Source organism: Suricata suricatta, chromosome 13 (genome assembly GCF_006229205.1).
Source record: "Suricata suricatta isolate VVHF042 chromosome 13, meerkat_22Aug2017_6uvM2_HiC, whole genome shotgun sequence".
NCBI classification, from domain to species: domain Eukaryota; kingdom Metazoa; phylum Chordata; class Mammalia; order Carnivora; family Herpestidae; genus Suricata; species Suricata suricatta.
In genome coordinates, this window is record NC_043712.1 from 5,324,356 (window position 1) to 5,339,619 (window position 15,264).

Sequence of the window (15,264 nt, forward strand, 5' to 3'; positions counted from 1 at the left end):
CCTCACCCACGGTCAATGCCAGGCGTTCTGCTCCCGAGCCTCCTAGCCTGGGGAGGCGCTTAGCGTGACAGAAGCCATCCTGTCTCCCCTGCCCATCCTCTGCCAGCCCCCAGTCTCTTACTTTCAAAGAACAGCACTCCTGAGTCAGGCTGCCCGGTCCTGCGGCCCCGCCCGGGCCCCAGTGGCTGGCCATCTGCACGGCGCCAGGTGACCAGCGGGGGCGGGTGGCCCAGGGCCCGGCATGCCAGGAGGGCACTCCTCCCCAGCTCCACGGTGACATCGCGGGGCAGCTCCATCAGCTGGGGCGCATCTGCAGGGAGGTGACCGGTCGGCCGTGCCCGGTGGCTGAACCCAGCGTGCCCCAGGAGGACGGATCCCGCCGCCCGCCTCCTTCCCACTGCTGGAAGGTTCTCTTTCTCCGGGCCTCGCCCTCATCGACCTGGGCCGACTCATCTCCAGGGCTCCGGGGCCAACCTGAGCTTGGAAGGATGCGGCCCTGAAGAGCTCTTAGGGCTGAGGCAGAGGGAGCGCCCTTTGGCGGGATGAAGCTACAGGCACACCTCATACCCCTGCCTGGGGTCACGGGAGCCCCGTGTGCCTGGCTGTCCCTGGATGGGAGGGCGGGGGAGGGGGTCTGGAACTGGTCTGCCCCTGACAGTGACACGTCCTGGGAAGCCCACCTCTGAGAGGCTGCAAATCCAACTCCAGCCACAGGAGCCCCGCTGCCTAGGAGGCCCTCCCCTCCCTCGCCCTCCTCCCAGACCACAGGGAATTTCCTCTATGCACCTGTCCTGAACTTGGGCAATCATTCCCTGACCCCCAAAGGGCCGACTTTGCGGGGAGATTACAGGCCACCTTCGCTCTCTTCTCTACATCTCTGTTTGCCAAAATTTTTGTACCGAGTCTATGAAACTCCACCACAAAATGAAAACACACTTACTACAAATAAGGTGACCCTACTCTCTATGATCTAAATAAGCCACCGCAGCATGAAGAGGGCCATACTCATGACCCCAGGGGAACAGCGCTCCTTGGGACTCCCTTGAATCATACAAAACTCCAAAAACAAAGAAGAATCTATTTCCCCCAATGTTTTCCTCCATACACCCCAAAGTTCGTGCCCTTCCCAGGGCCGCCACTGCTAATAGCTTGTAGTGTTCCGTCTAAACTATTTTCTAAGCGTTGTCTGATGTTCATAATCGGGAGACAATAAGTTGTTTCCCAAAACAGAAACTCGAGATCCTTTCTGCTCTTCTGCAGGCCAGGAATAAGTCCAACTCCACCCAGGTCCAAGCCCTGTGCCCTGCAGCCAATGGGCACCAGCCTCGGGTTCCTGTCCCCAGACCCATGACCAGGAAGGTCCCCCAGCCTTTCCCCCTTCAGTCTGTAGCATCCAGCGCCATGGAAAAGCCTCCACCTCATTGATCTGTCTGCCTCCCTCCAGAAATCTCCCCCATTTCCATCCAAATCATGACATCAAATTTCCCTCCTGGCCTAGGGATTAGGGAAGTTCCAAGGAGATAGAAACACAACTTGGAAAATTACTGCGAGGAGGACCCGACGGTCTTGGACTCGACCTCAAACATCACTCGCACGCCTCTCCTTCTCGTTGGGGCTGGGCCACGGCCCAAGTCCAGAATCCCAGAAAGCCTCTGCTCCAGGCTTGCCTCAGACAGGGCCGTTGGTCCGGCAGAGCCCTGGCCCAGGGGGCATGGCGTTGCCATCCCCCCTTGCCGGACAGAGGTGAGCCTCAGCTCCAGGGCAGGTACTCCCAGAACCTGCCTTCGCCAGCTGTGCCCAGCCAGGCTCCCCCTCCGTGGTCCCCAAGCAGCCCAGCTTGGACTCCCGACTCTGGGACATTACAAAGCACACTCTCTTCCCTTCTCCTCCCAGACCTGAACGGCCCCCCTGGGAAGGGACCGCCGATTTACAATAGTTAGCAAATAGCATGGACAGAGGGTAGCGTCTAGAATGCCTGCGAGGGGATGGGCACGCTGACGGCGCTTCTAGAAACACAGTTTCATCAGCGGCCCCAGTAAACTCATGAAGTGGGTGTCTTCACAGCCGTTTTACAGATGAGGAAACTGAGGGTCAGAGAGAGTAAGGAAGCTGGCAAAGGGCACAGCTCAAAGCCGATGAAAGAGGTGGGATCAGAGCTTAGGTCTGGCCGCTGCTGAGGCCCGGGTTCCCCCCACCGCACCCCGGTGTCCCCCCGGGGCCTCGGGAGCAGCTGGGCTGCTGCTTCAGCCAGAGCCGTGCCCGCCTCTTCTGTCCTTTCTTTGGCGTGAATCCCAAAGCAGCCAAATCCCGACCTGGATCCTGCCCAGGAAAACCCGGATTCAGCCTTGGGGCACAGCCACACCCCCTCACCTTGTTCCTCACTGGAGCCCCCAGATCAGGCAGGACCCCAGAATCCTCACATGCCTGGGATGAAGGTCCTCTGATCACTTCCTTTACAGATGGAAAACTGAGGCCTGGAGCAGGGGCAGGGCGGCCCCGAGTCCTGCAGCATGTCGGTGGGGGCTGGGCTCCCAACTCAGTGCTCTTCCCAGAGTCTCATCAGAAGCTCAGCCACCTCTGCCTTCCAGGCCCCCTCCCCACAGACTCCCAGTGACCCCTGCAGTAACCCAGGGAGGACCAAAAGCTGGCTTCCCTGATGGCCACAGGGGTGGCCCCTTCTGCCTTGGCCTTGGGCAGGTTTCGGGGCCGGAGCTGCAAATGCCCAGAGATGATGGGACATCACAGCCCCACCAGGGCTCCCTGGAGACGCAGCATGTTTGTGGAAGTGCGGTACCGGGTGGGGGACCTGGAATACCCAGGAAGAGAGGACCCCCCCAATAAAGGGTGCCGGCCAGCAGCCTGGGTGGGGGGGACAGGAGGGTCCAGCCACCCCAAGGGCCACCTCCCCCTTCTCCTTGCTTCCCCTCCTCTGCAGAAGAGTTGAGGGGTTTGGTTAACAGCAGGTGGAGCCACTCCTTTCGGCGGGGAAAGGTCCCCATGGATTCTAACAGCAAAGTGACCCAGACAGAGGCGGTGACTTCCCTTCCTCCAAGCCTGGGCTGGGCCCGTGCACTGCCCAGTCTGGATTCCTTTGTATCTATCTGCTGTTATCCATTTAGTTCCCTCTCTTTTTAAAAGAAACTAAGAGCAGACCATTATCCTGGGCCGCTGGAGGGGTCACGGACGCTGGGTCCGTGCCCGCTGTGCCTGATGGGAAAGCCGCCCGGACCCCAGCCACGCCTGTCCCGGAGCCCGGCGCTGGCTCCCTCCTGCTCCCCCAGGCTGGCCACAGGCTCTTTGCACCGCCCCAAAGCATCTCTCCTCTCCCCTGCTCACCCGCCCGGTGACCAGGGGCTTCAGGCAGGAACAGAAAGAGGACTGAGCATCGTCTCATTCTAAATGAGAATCCAGCAGGTGTGGATAACAGCTCAGAGCCGCTGTTCTCAGGGGGCAGAAAGGGCCCTGAACTTGGGGCATGCCAGGCCTGCTGTGGAACCCAGGCACCAGCCACGGGAGGAGCCAGGCCACCTCACTCGGCCCCCGTTGGCAAGCGTGTTGAGTATTTGTGCCACTCGAGCCCTGAGCATAGCCCATTAGATCTCTCAAGGACCCTATGAGCCAAACTCTGTGATTATCACCCCCTTTTCACAGACGGAGAAAGCAAGGCTCAGGGAGGTCAATGACTTGACCAAACAGGCCGTGGAGCCTGGAGGCGGAGGTAGGACTCTAGTCTCGAGTGTCCAGAGGTGACACGCAGGTGCCTTGCAGGCGGGTCCCCCGGTGCCAGCACTCGCCTCCCTCCTTCCCGAACACCACCAGGAAGCCAGTTCCCAGCTCAACAGCAGGAGGTGGGCACAGCGCCCAGCCGTTCCCTGCCCTGGAAGGTTCTACCGGCCTGGCTTGGAAGGCTGGACTGCAGCTGCCATCCAGATGGGCAGGAAATTCTATTTCCCACCGCTGCTGCCAGCCCTCCCCAGACGCACAGGTGCTGGGCCCCTGTCCACCCCTTCTCTGACCTAAAGGCTGAAGGCCACCAGTGGCCCAGTGACTGAGAAGCCTGCCTCTGGACACCAGCCATCTCCTCCTCGGACATGGCCCTAAGGCCTATGTCTGACAGGCAGAGGAACAGGACTGGAGAAATACCACCTCCTCCAGGAAGCCCTCCCAGCCCCCAACGTTGGCTGGGCCCCTTCTCTGGGCACCAACAGCTCCCCATGGGAATGCAAATGCTCGGTATGCTGAGTATTTCTACTTGTCTGGGTGACATCTCTGACCTCGACACCAAGAGCAATAGGAAGGCAGATACTGGGTCTCGCCTGCCACTGTGTCCCCAGCACAGGGCCCGGACGCCTGGTGACCATGTGCTGCAGGAATGAGTGACGGGCAGGCCCAAAGTGCCCCAAGCCTGGGAGGATCAGACCTTGGGATGAGACAGTCATTGTCAGGGCCAGAACCTCCTACTCACAGGGCTGGCTCCCCTCCTCGCCCCTGGGAGCCCCTTGGGCATCCCACCCAGTCTAGACAAGCACATTCTTGATTCTCTGTGCTTCCCCAGAACCCCTAGCACCTGGCTTTCCCACTGTGGCCACAGCGGACCCCTCGGAGCCCAGCTCATCCCAGCTCGGCATGCCGAGGAGCTGTGCCCATAACTTGGAGCAGTTCCCAGGACCCAGGGTCCAGGCCTGGACCTTAGACGTCACGGCGGTCACAGCCAAGGCCACACACCAGCCTCACGAGAACGCAGACTCTCCATCTGTAAAAAGGCCATAATCAGCCTTTATCAAGCACTCAAGGCCAGCCAAGTGCTGTGCCTGATTTCACTGAACGCTCCCAGCGACCCTCGCGGCATGAGCAGCCCCATTTTACAGATGGGGAAACTGGGGGTCCATGACTCAAGCAAAGCACAGTGATGGTGAGTGCTGGAGACAAGCCGGGACCTCAGGTCTCAGGGATGACAATGCCCGAACTTGAACCAAACTGTCTCTGTGGGAGGCAGCCTCCACGATGGCCCCAGAGCCTCCTGCCTCCTGGTATCTGCATGCTTGAGTGCCCCCCACCCCCCCATGCACAAGGGTTGGTCTGTGTGACCCACTGAAACCAGCAGAAGTGACTATAGGTCACTTCCAAGACTGTGGCTTGTTATAAAGACTGTAACTTCTGGGCGCCTTGGGGGACTCAGTCGGTTAAGTGTCCGACTCTTGATCTCAGCTCAGGTCACGATCTCACAGTCTCATGAGTTTGAGCTCCATGTTGGGCTCCACACTGACAGCGCACAGCCTGCTTGGGATTCTCTCTCTCCCTCCTTTTCCATCTCTCCCCTGCTTGCAGTCTGTCCATCTTTCTCAAAAATAAATAAGGGGCCCCTGGGGGTCAAGTGTCTGACTCCTGATCTCAGCTCAGCTCATGATCTCATGGTTCGTGAGTTTGAGCCCCACCATCGGGCTCTGTGCTGGCAGTGGGGAGTCTGCTTGGGATTCTCTCTCCCTCTCTCTCTGCCCCTCCCCTGCTCACGCTCCCTCTCAAAATAAATAACCTTAATAATAATAAATAAATAACTTAAAAATTTGTTTAAAGATTGCAGCTTCCTTGTTGAATTCTCTCTCTCACTCTCTCCCTCCCCCTCAGCCACCGCACTCATGAGAATCCACATCAGGAGAAGCCTTCTAGAGAATCCCACCTGGAGAGCGAGCTGAGGCCTCCTGCCACCAGCCGCTCGAGCGAATTCAGACCGGGCCCTCCAGCCCCAGTCAAGCCTTCAGATGAAGCAGCCCCGGCTGATGCATTAACTGCAAGCCCGTGAGACCCCCCCTGAGCCACGGCCACCAGCCAGCCAAGCCATTCCCAAATCCTGACCCTCCAGAACTGAAGGTACTACATGCCTCCTGTGTAAGCCGCACAGTTTGGGGGCCACTTTGTTACACAGCCAAAGGCTCTGCGCCTTTGGTCCCATGTACGCCAATCCAGGTGACACTGATTCCACATCAGCGTTCTACACCGTAGGGTTCCCTCCTCCCTGCTCGGGGGGCATGGCAAAAGGGGAGGAGCAGGTGGGGCCAGGTGCATACTCACGTCCAACCTCCAGCCGGATTTCTGCAGAGGCCTCGCCCATCTCATTGACAGCTCGACAGGTGTAGACACCAGCATCCCTCTCCCGGGCTGCCGGGATCCGCAGCGTCCCAGAGCTGGAGCCCTCAGGGCCCAGAATCATTTCAAGACCCCCTGGACCAAAGGGGAGAAAGCATTGGGCGGGGGCCCACGGTCACCGGGGGAGGCAGGGATGTCAGGCTGCCGAGTCTTCCTGGCCCTCGGCCCACGTGACTGCACTAGACTGGGGGCTGGGAGGGGGCGAGCGGGAGAAGGTTCCTCCCCAAAGCCAGGGCCCCTGTCGTCCAAGGGGGACAGTTTCGGTTTTGTAAGACCAACAGCGTTCTAGTGACGGATGTTGGTGATGGTCGTACAATGATAGGAATGTACTTAAAACTACCGAACTGCGTCCCTAAAAAGGGTTAAGAGGTAAAGTTTGTCATTTGATTGTTAGACTTTTTTCTAAGTTGCTGAGGGGGGCCTTCCCTGAGCTCTTCTGTGGACCAGGAGGGAGGCCGAGCCTGTCCCCCTCCATACAATGGGCTCAGCACCCATGAACTGCATGCCAGGGCCTCCCCGCCGGCTCCCCACCCTCCACCCCAGGTCCAGACCGACGGAGGTGTGGGTCAGCTCTGGGGGAGCCGGGGGGGCCCTGGGATGAGCACACCCCACCCACGGCTGTCTCTCTGAGGCCTTACCCCATGGCCCTCCGGAAACCCACCCCGAGGCCTCCCTCATTCCTCCGGCTCGTTGTCTGGACCCAGCTCTCCTGACTGACCTACAGTCTACATTTTAATTTCATTTGTTATTTTATTGTGGGAAATTGCGCATAACAAACAACTGTATCATTTTCAGCTTGTCTCGAGTGTCCGATACAATGATGTTAAGTACATTCACATTATTGTGTATCTGTCTCTAGAATGTTCTCTTCTTCCCAAAGTGCAACTCCGCCCTCAGTAGATGTTGATTCCTCAGCCCCTCCACCCCATTGCTCATTTTTTCAAAGGAAAAAGATTTTTAATTGTGGCCAAAATAACACAACAAAATGGGGGCACCTGGATGGCTCAGTCGGTTAAGCGTCCGGCTCTTGGTTTCGGCTCAAGTCATGATCTCATGGTTCATGAGTTCGAGCCCTGTGCTGGGCTCTGTGCTAACAGTGCACGCAGCCTGCTTGGGATTCTCTCTCTCTCTCTCTCTCTCTCTCTCTCTCTCTCTCTCTCCTTCTTTCCCTCTGCCCCTCCCCCACGCTCTTGCTCTCTTTCTCAAAAATAAGCCTAAAAATGTTTTTTTTAGAAATGCAACAAAATTGACCATCTTCACCATCTTCAAAAGCACAGCTCTATGGCTCTATGTTTACGTTGCCGTACAACTTGAATTCCACTTCTTTTTAAGGCTGAATACATTCCATCGAGAGCCACCTTTTTAAAAAGGGGCCCCAGGAGGGGGCTGGCTGGGCTCTCGGCCAGAACATGAGACACGAGCACTGAATAAGGAGTCCCAGTGCCCCCACCCCCACCCCCCAGGGGTAGCCCTGGTTAAGATGCTTGAACTCGAAGCTACTTCTGCCCGCTAGGACTCTGAGCTAATACCTTCCTGTGCCAAAGTCAAGGTGGGCTCTGGAAAGCTGCCAGACAGGCGCATCCAGGTGGAAGGGGACAGGAAGAGTGAGTGGCTGACCCTCGAGAATGAATTCATTTTCTGCTCCTGGAAAGACTGACACAGCAGACCCAGACCCGTGGCCCCTGCTGAGGGCTGCAGAACATTCCTGTTAGCCAAACCCCACCCCAGCATCTGGCACCAGGAAGACCCTCTGTGCCCATCACTCAAAAGAGCCTCAGAAAACACTGGTGCCACTGCTCCCCATTTCTCAGGTAACTGTGTCTCCGTCACGAAGGACGCGGTGCCCAGCCCGGTGCCAGGCTTGCTGGGAACAGCATCCACTGAATCCTCACACAACCACCCTGTCTGATCGGCCCCATTTTCCAGAGACGGAAGCAGACTCCTCAATGCCAAGTCACCTGTCCGTTTTTCACCTAGGGACCTAGAATTCAATTCTGAATCTACTCTAAATTTTTTTTAATGTTGTATTTATTTTTGAGTGGGAGAAAGAGAGATAGAACATGAGTGGGGCAGGGACAGAGAGAGAGGGAGACACAGAATCTGAAGCAGATTTCAGGCTCTGAGCCCAACACAGGGCTCGAACCCATGAACCGCGAGATCATGACCTGAGCCGAAGAGGTTGCTTAACCGACTGAGCCACCCAGGAGCCCCAGTGAATCTACTCTAAATAAATCCTGCTCCTAATTGCTGAACCATGTGGATGCTGGGATGGGGGGGTGTCCCCATGACCATTCTGGAAAGTTGATCCTCTGGGGCCCCCGAGGCACAGTTCCACAGACCCCACTCGTACCTCGATACCAGATGACCCGGGGCGGGGGCACCCCGGCCACCTCACACACCAGCACGGCCTCGTCCCCGACAGCCGCCAGCACCACAGCGTTCACGGCAGAGACTGACGGTGGGTCTGTGTGGGGACAGATGGGGGACCTGGGACAGACCCACACACTCCCTAGGGCAACGGGGCAGCTTTTGACAGTTTGGGGGGCAGCGAGGACAGAGAAGGGGCTGCCCTCCTTGCCTCCTCCCACCCCCCGCCATCCGTCACCCCAGAAAGGTTTCTGACCCAGGATCTCAAATTAAAGCCACTCACTGCTGTTTCCCCAGCTCAGTGAGGCATCTGTGGACGGGAAGGAGGGAGGGAGGGAGGGGAGGGGCTCTTCTGAGACGCCCGGGGCCCCGGTACCTGTGTAGTAGAGGGTGACTGTCTCCTCGTCTGTGCCAACCTCATTAGCAGCCTGGCAGCTGTAATTCCCAGCATCCTCTGGGGCCACTCCCTGGATGATCAGGGTTCCCTGGGCATCCACACGGATTCTGGAGTCACGCCATAAAATAACATGTTCAATGGCAAAGGGCTGATTAGGTCAGGTCACACATAGACGACCCAAGTCATCCTTGATGACAAGTAAATTAATAACAGCACTAGTGACTGCCATTTCACACCGACTGCTTGCTCTGTGCCCGGCTGTGTGCCCACATGTTACATAGATTGTCCTTGTTCATTCGTGAGGCTCAGAGAGGTAAAGCGACGCGCCCAACGTCACACAGCCTGAATGGCAGAGGCAGGATTCAAGTGCAGGTCTGTTGGATTCTGGGACTATGGTTCCTGACGCCCGAGCTCATACAGACACATCGTTATATTCCCAAGGCGATATCGTTCCCGAGTCTCAAATGATCCCAGGAAGAAGGCAGGGCTAATGCTCCCCTCTCCTCCCAACCCCATTTATAGGTAAGAAGATGGAGGCCCAGAAAGGTCCCCTGGGACCCTCTAGTCCCAGAGCCCCGCGTCCTGGGGCCCTTACCTGCTGTCCTCCCGCAGGGCACGACCCTCACGGCTCCAGGAGATGTGGGGGGTGGGGTACCCAGACGCTGAGCAGCTAACTCTCACCACCACGCCCTGGGAAAAGTGCTGGGACCGGGTGTGGATGCTGACCTGCGGGGCCTCTGCAGTTCAAAGAGCGGACAGGTGGGGAAGAGCGCGTCTGGGCGGCCGTGCTGTCCCCGGTGCCCAGCCCCGGCCTCACTCCATCCCCGAAGTCACAGATGGGCCACACGTAGGAAACGGCTGGGAGTGGCTTTCCTGGGAGCTGGGGTTGACCAGATAGCCGCCCAGGCCACCTGGGGAGGATTTTCCAAAGTCCCTGGATGAGCCTCCAACTCTCTCCCTGGGATTCTGATCTGGGCCGAGCATCGCGGAGGGTTAGGGAGACAGGCAGATGCCAGGGCTGGGGGAAACGCTCATCTCCAGTGCCCTGAGTGGATCCCAAGTGTTGGTCCCAAACTTGGGTTCTATTCTATTCAGTCGGCTGTTGGACACAAACAGACCTCACCAGGCCAACTCGTCCAGAAAAGGCAAACGGGCCCCTCCCACACCAGCGGCAGACAAGGCTAACAGACATGGCGGAGCCTAGACACAGTCTCAGGATCCTTCCCGCCAGGCTCCAGGCTACCAGTCAGGAGTTGCCGGGACAAGGGAACGCCCCTGCTCCACCATGCTGGCTTTTACTCTTGAGGTAACAGCACCCAGAGAGAAGGATCTGCCTAAACCCCGGGTGGACCCGAGACTGCACCCAGGTCCTAAAACTCCAGGATGCGTGCGCTTCCCACTGCCTCATCCACCCCCATCTGGTCAGTGCCACGCAGCCCCCTGCCAAGCACTTCTGCTCTCTGGACTTCCAGAAGTTTCCTGAATCCCGTCCCTGCCCTCCACATGGCAATGGGGCGGATCCACGGCATGGGAGATAAACAGGACACGAAACTGGCTTGGGCCGTAGAGCAGTAGAAATTTAGGTGAGATATTAGGATGAACTTTCGACAGCGAGGACCAGTAAACTTAGGCTAGGAGGCTACAAAATCCTCTTTCTCTGAAAATTCAGCCCCGAGCAGGGGCGGGCATTGCCTGCTGGACATGGCATCTGGGCAGAGGCCTGGATGGATGGGCTCTGGGGATGAGCAGGAGGTAGTATGGGGCACTGGGGGGCTCGGGTGGTTGAGCGTCCAACTTCATCTCAGGTCCTGATCTCACAGTGGTGGGTTCAAGCCCCACCTCGGGCTCTTGCTGCCACCCCAGGCCTGCTTTGGATGCTCTGCCGCCCTCTCTCTCTGCCCCGCCCCACTCGAACTCTCCCTCTCTCAAAAGTAAATAAAAACGTTTCTTAAAATATTTTTTTAAAAAAGCACCAGGTAGTGTGCTGAATCAGGAGGACTCAGCGGCGGCGGGAAGAGTCTCACCTCGCACCAGGAGCCACACGGACGCCCTTGTGGCCCCATTGGCGTTGCTGGCCATGCACTGGTACCGCCCGGCGTCACTGGGGACGATGCCGGCGACCTCCAGGGACAGGTCAGCCAGCTGGGCGACTCTGCCCGTCGGGGACGACAGGACCCGCCAGTCCCGGATCCACGTCAGATTGTAGGGGACCTCACTCAGGACCCGGCAGGACAGGATGGCGGTCTCCCCCGGGGACACGGTCACGTTGGGGGCGGGGACTATCTGCGGCGGGGGTTCTGGACGGATAAAAACAGAGGCGACTCAGAGGCTGACACAGAGAAGGGACCCTCCTGCCGACCCCGGGGTGCCCTGACGCCGGAGCCCCGCGCCGCATCCTTCAGGACACGTGGGACCGCAGAGCGTCTCAGACTCGCCACCCGGGGAGGGCGGGGCCTGGGCGGGGCCTCCCCCCCTTCCCTGTCCCCATCGCACACCCGGTGAGGGCTGCGGGGCGCATGCGTGCTTCCCACACACCAGCCAAGAGCAGTAACAAGACCTGCACCCCGGGAGCCCGTGATTCCACCTCGGGGAACGGAGCCTGGAGGGAAATAACCCTCAAGACGGAAAGAGCGATGAGTACAAACAGCACGGGCGTCGTAAGAGCCAAAATGTACAGCAGAGGCCACTGTCCCAAAGGAGGGAAGAGCTAAGAAAACCACCAGCTTGGTAGGAAAAAGGGAGAATCCACGAGATCAGAGGCCGTCTAACCAGGGGCGTGGGCCCGAGACCCGGCAGGAAAAAGGCCGGGTCCACACAAGCTACGCGTGCCAGTGACCTGAAGTCAGAGGGCCTGTGAACGACACAGCCCCGAAAAATGATACCGTAAGAACCAGCCAGAAACAATATTTGGGGGCAAATGAGAAAATCTGACTACGGCCAAATTAAACAGCATGAAGGTATCACTGTTCATTTTATTAGGTGTGATCATAGAATTATTATATGGGAAAATCTACTTAAAAAGAAAAGAGAGATAAATACTGAAATGTCAGCATGCCTACAGTTTAGCTTAAAATGGTTTAGCCAAGAGGTGCCTGGGTGCCTCTGACGGCTAAGCATCTGACTCTTGATTTTGGCTCAGGTTATGATCTCATGGTTTGTGAGATCGAGCCCCACATCGGGTTCTGTGCTGAGTGTGGAGCCTGGTTAAGACTCTTTCTGTCTCTCTGCACCCTCCTCCACTCAAAATAAATAAACATTAAAAAAATAGTTGCAGGGCACCTGGGTGGCTCAGTCGGTTAAGCCTCCGACTTCGGCTCAGGTCAGATCTCACGTTTGTGGGTTCGTGCCCTGCATCAGGCTCTGTGCTGACATGACAGCTAGTTCAGAGCCTGGAGCCTGCTTCCGGTTCTGTGTCTCCTTTTCTCTCTGTCCCTCCCCCTCTCATGCTCTGTCTCTCTCTGTATCAAAAATAAATAAAACATTTTTTAAAAATGTTTAATAAATTAAAATACATAAATAAATAAATAGTTTCCCCAAAGAGCAAGAAAGCCAATATGGCAAAATTTTAGCAATTATTAAGTCAAAGGAATGGGTGTGCAAATTTCCTCATACTGCTCCCTTTTCCTGTCCTCACCGTTTATAAAAAGTAAACCGTTAATTCATGTCATAGAGCCATGTTTGCAGACATGTTCTCTTGTTAAATGATAAAAAACAAGATTGTCCTGTGTGTATATATGTATAATACATATAGTACTATTGCAGTTTTCTTAAAACGCACACATAGATAAAGGTCTAAGAGGGAATAAATGAAAATGTCACCGAGGTCATCTCTAGACTAAGCTACAGGTCATCCGGATCTTCTTTCCTTTGGGCAAGGAGCAGGACGAGTCTGTGGGATTAGGGGCTGCAGACTGGCTAGTCTCTCCATGGTCCTTGGGTTTTTAAGGCAGTTTAGGTTCTTAATGAATTAATTAATTTTTAAAATGCTTTTTATTTAGTTTTGAGAGACAGAGACAGCATGAGCAGGTGAGAGTCAGAGAGAGAGGGAGACACAGAATCCGAAGCAGGCTCCAGGCTCTGAGCTGTCAGAACAGAGCCCGACGCGGGGCTCGAGCCCACGAACTGTGAGATCATGACCTGAGCCACAGTTGGATGCTTCACCGACTGAGTCCCCCCAGGAGGCCCTAGAGTCTTAATTTAAAAAGCAGAGCCAATGTCGTTTCGAGATGGCCTGTGGCGTCCCCAGCCTTCCTGAGTTGGACGCTGCCGTCCGGGAGGGGAGGCACTGAGGGAGGGGGGCTTCCAGATGGGCAGTGGCCCCTGAAAGGGCCCCGGGGGAGGAGCGCGTGACTCTGGCCCAGTGTCTCAGCGTGGGCGGCGGACTCTGGGTGACGGACTGTCCCCAGCAGCTGGCTGGCAGGCTCCCTGGCAATGCAGACACCCTGAGGAGAAATCCTAGAGGGAAAAATCCAGAAGGGGGTGGGGAGGGGATACGGGGATGGGCCGGAAAGGACAGACCTGTGACAACCACCTGGGCCTTGGCTCGCCCGGTCCCAGCCCGGCTCACCGCCGTACACTCGTACGCCCCTTCCTCCATCTTGGAGGCCCGGGGGATCTCCCAGCTGCTATTTCCCGACACCCTGTGAACACAGAACAGCTGGAGATGCGCAATCACACTGACCCCCGCCAGGGTCCCCCGGCCTTGTCCGGCCCCTGAATCCTGCCCAGAGGGGACGGAGCCTCTTAGAGACTCGTAAGAAGAGGCAGGCAGCCGAGGACGTGCAAATTCCACATGCTGTGTGACTCTGAGCAAGTCCCTTTCCCTCTCTGAGCCCTGGGCTTTCACCCCTGAGGGGGAGGGTCTTGGAGGGTCATGGAGCCCGGCCCTGCATGGGATGAGTATTCTAGAAGCTCAGGGAGCCCAAGCTCCTTCACAGGATGATGACCCAGCCACGGTGGGAGATCTGGGGACCACCCGCCCCCCGCATCCGTGGCCATGCTGGGAGATGCCCTGGAGGACAGTATGGCCGAGATCAAGGCCCTTCTCCCACCACCCACATCCCTTGGGCCTCTGGGGCTGGGGACGCAAAGCAGACAGCACCCACTCACTGAAAGTGCCTCTCCTCGCCCAGCCTGGCTCTGTTTCGCCGCAGCTGTAGCCTGAAGGGGAGGGTGCTGTGTACAGAGCAGGAGACCAGCAGGGGCTGATGCAGGTAACCGTGAATCCTAGCAGGCATGCTGACCAGGGGGGCACCTGCAGGCAAGGGCTGGCACTCAGGATCCCTCCCGGCCGCCCCCCCCACCCCCTGCCAACACAGAGAACACAGGGATGAGCTGGGAGGCCAGGGTTCAACCCGAAGCACCACCGTTCGGTGGGTCACCAGGAGCGGGTGGCTCAGTTTCCAGCTCTGTAAAATGGGCTTAATGCTGATGCTGACGTCACCATGCTCTCTGGGGAGTTGGTGAGAGGCGGTGCACAGAGAGCACTTGGCATGCCCACCGGGCATGGCAGACCCTCTCAGGATGAGCTGGTATTGTTTCAGTAGTTTTGTAAGAAGCCCAGGCAAGGCGGACCAGTCTGTGCAACCACCTTCTCTACCCTCCGGGCCGCAGAAGTTGGACCGGCCCTGAGGAGCCTGATAAAATGCGCCCCAGACCGGGCTCTCCAGGCCTCCAGACCTCTCATCTGCCTGGAGGGTCAGTTTTCCCCAAGGATGTTGGAAGAAAGCCTTTTTTACTTAAAGATAAGCAAAGCTAGAAGCATGGCTGTGAATGCAAAGTTCACACGCATTTTTTGAGATAAGAGACTTCAGCGAAATCTCACAGTTTGTGATGAGGCCCGTGGGGCCCCTGAGAGACACCCTCCCACCCCCTGCCTGACCCGGGTCCTGGGTCCCGGGGTGACACATTCTCCTTCCTTGGCTGTTGGAGTCACTTCGGAGGGAAGGTCTGAGAACTGGCCCCGCGGGGTCGGTCACAGCCGTCAGCACCTTACTGGGAGGCCCATCAACTCCTGTCCTGCCCGCCCCCGCGTCCCCACCAGAGATGCTCCGTGGGTGAGACAATGCACCAGACGGCCTCCGAGCCCAGAGCGGGGGGGTGGGGGGGGGGCGGCGGGTGACATCATGCTGCAGGCTCCCTGCCACATCCCGGGGGAGAGGCACGCCGGCCCATCCAGCCACGTCCTCAGCTGTGTGCAAAGCGGCTGCCGCTCACCCACGCATGCTGGGATCCTCGGCGAGGCCAGCTCGGGCTCGGTCTTCCATGAACCGAATGGGCCCAGGGACCCGAGGCCCGGCCCTCACCACCTGCTCGTGTCTCCAAACCCAGAGCCTCCTGCTCTAAGCCCAGCTCCC

At 57.6% G+C, this 15,264-nt stretch overlaps 1 protein-coding gene across 1 annotated transcript in view; it reads right to left on the bottom strand.

Annotated features, from left to right (window-relative positions):
• The window catches only part of HMCN2 (hemicentin 2), a gene marked incomplete at its 5' end in the record, with an annotated part of 136,452 nt that overhangs the window by 85,708 nt on the left and 35,480 nt on the right, over positions 1-15,264 (bottom strand). Inside the window, 7 exons of the mRNA XM_029921060.1 lie at positions 6,070-6,219; positions 8,495-8,608; positions 8,888-9,015; positions 9,504-9,645; positions 10,933-11,205; positions 13,427-13,548; positions 14,018-14,162. Coding sequence (XP_029776920.1) covers positions 6,070-6,219; positions 8,495-8,608; positions 8,888-9,015; positions 9,504-9,645; positions 10,933-11,205; positions 13,427-13,548; positions 14,018-14,162 — 1,074 coding nt within the window. The remainder of the gene's footprint in view (positions 1-6,069; positions 6,220-8,494; positions 8,609-8,887; positions 9,016-9,503; positions 9,646-10,932; positions 11,206-13,426; positions 13,549-14,017; positions 14,163-15,264) is intronic.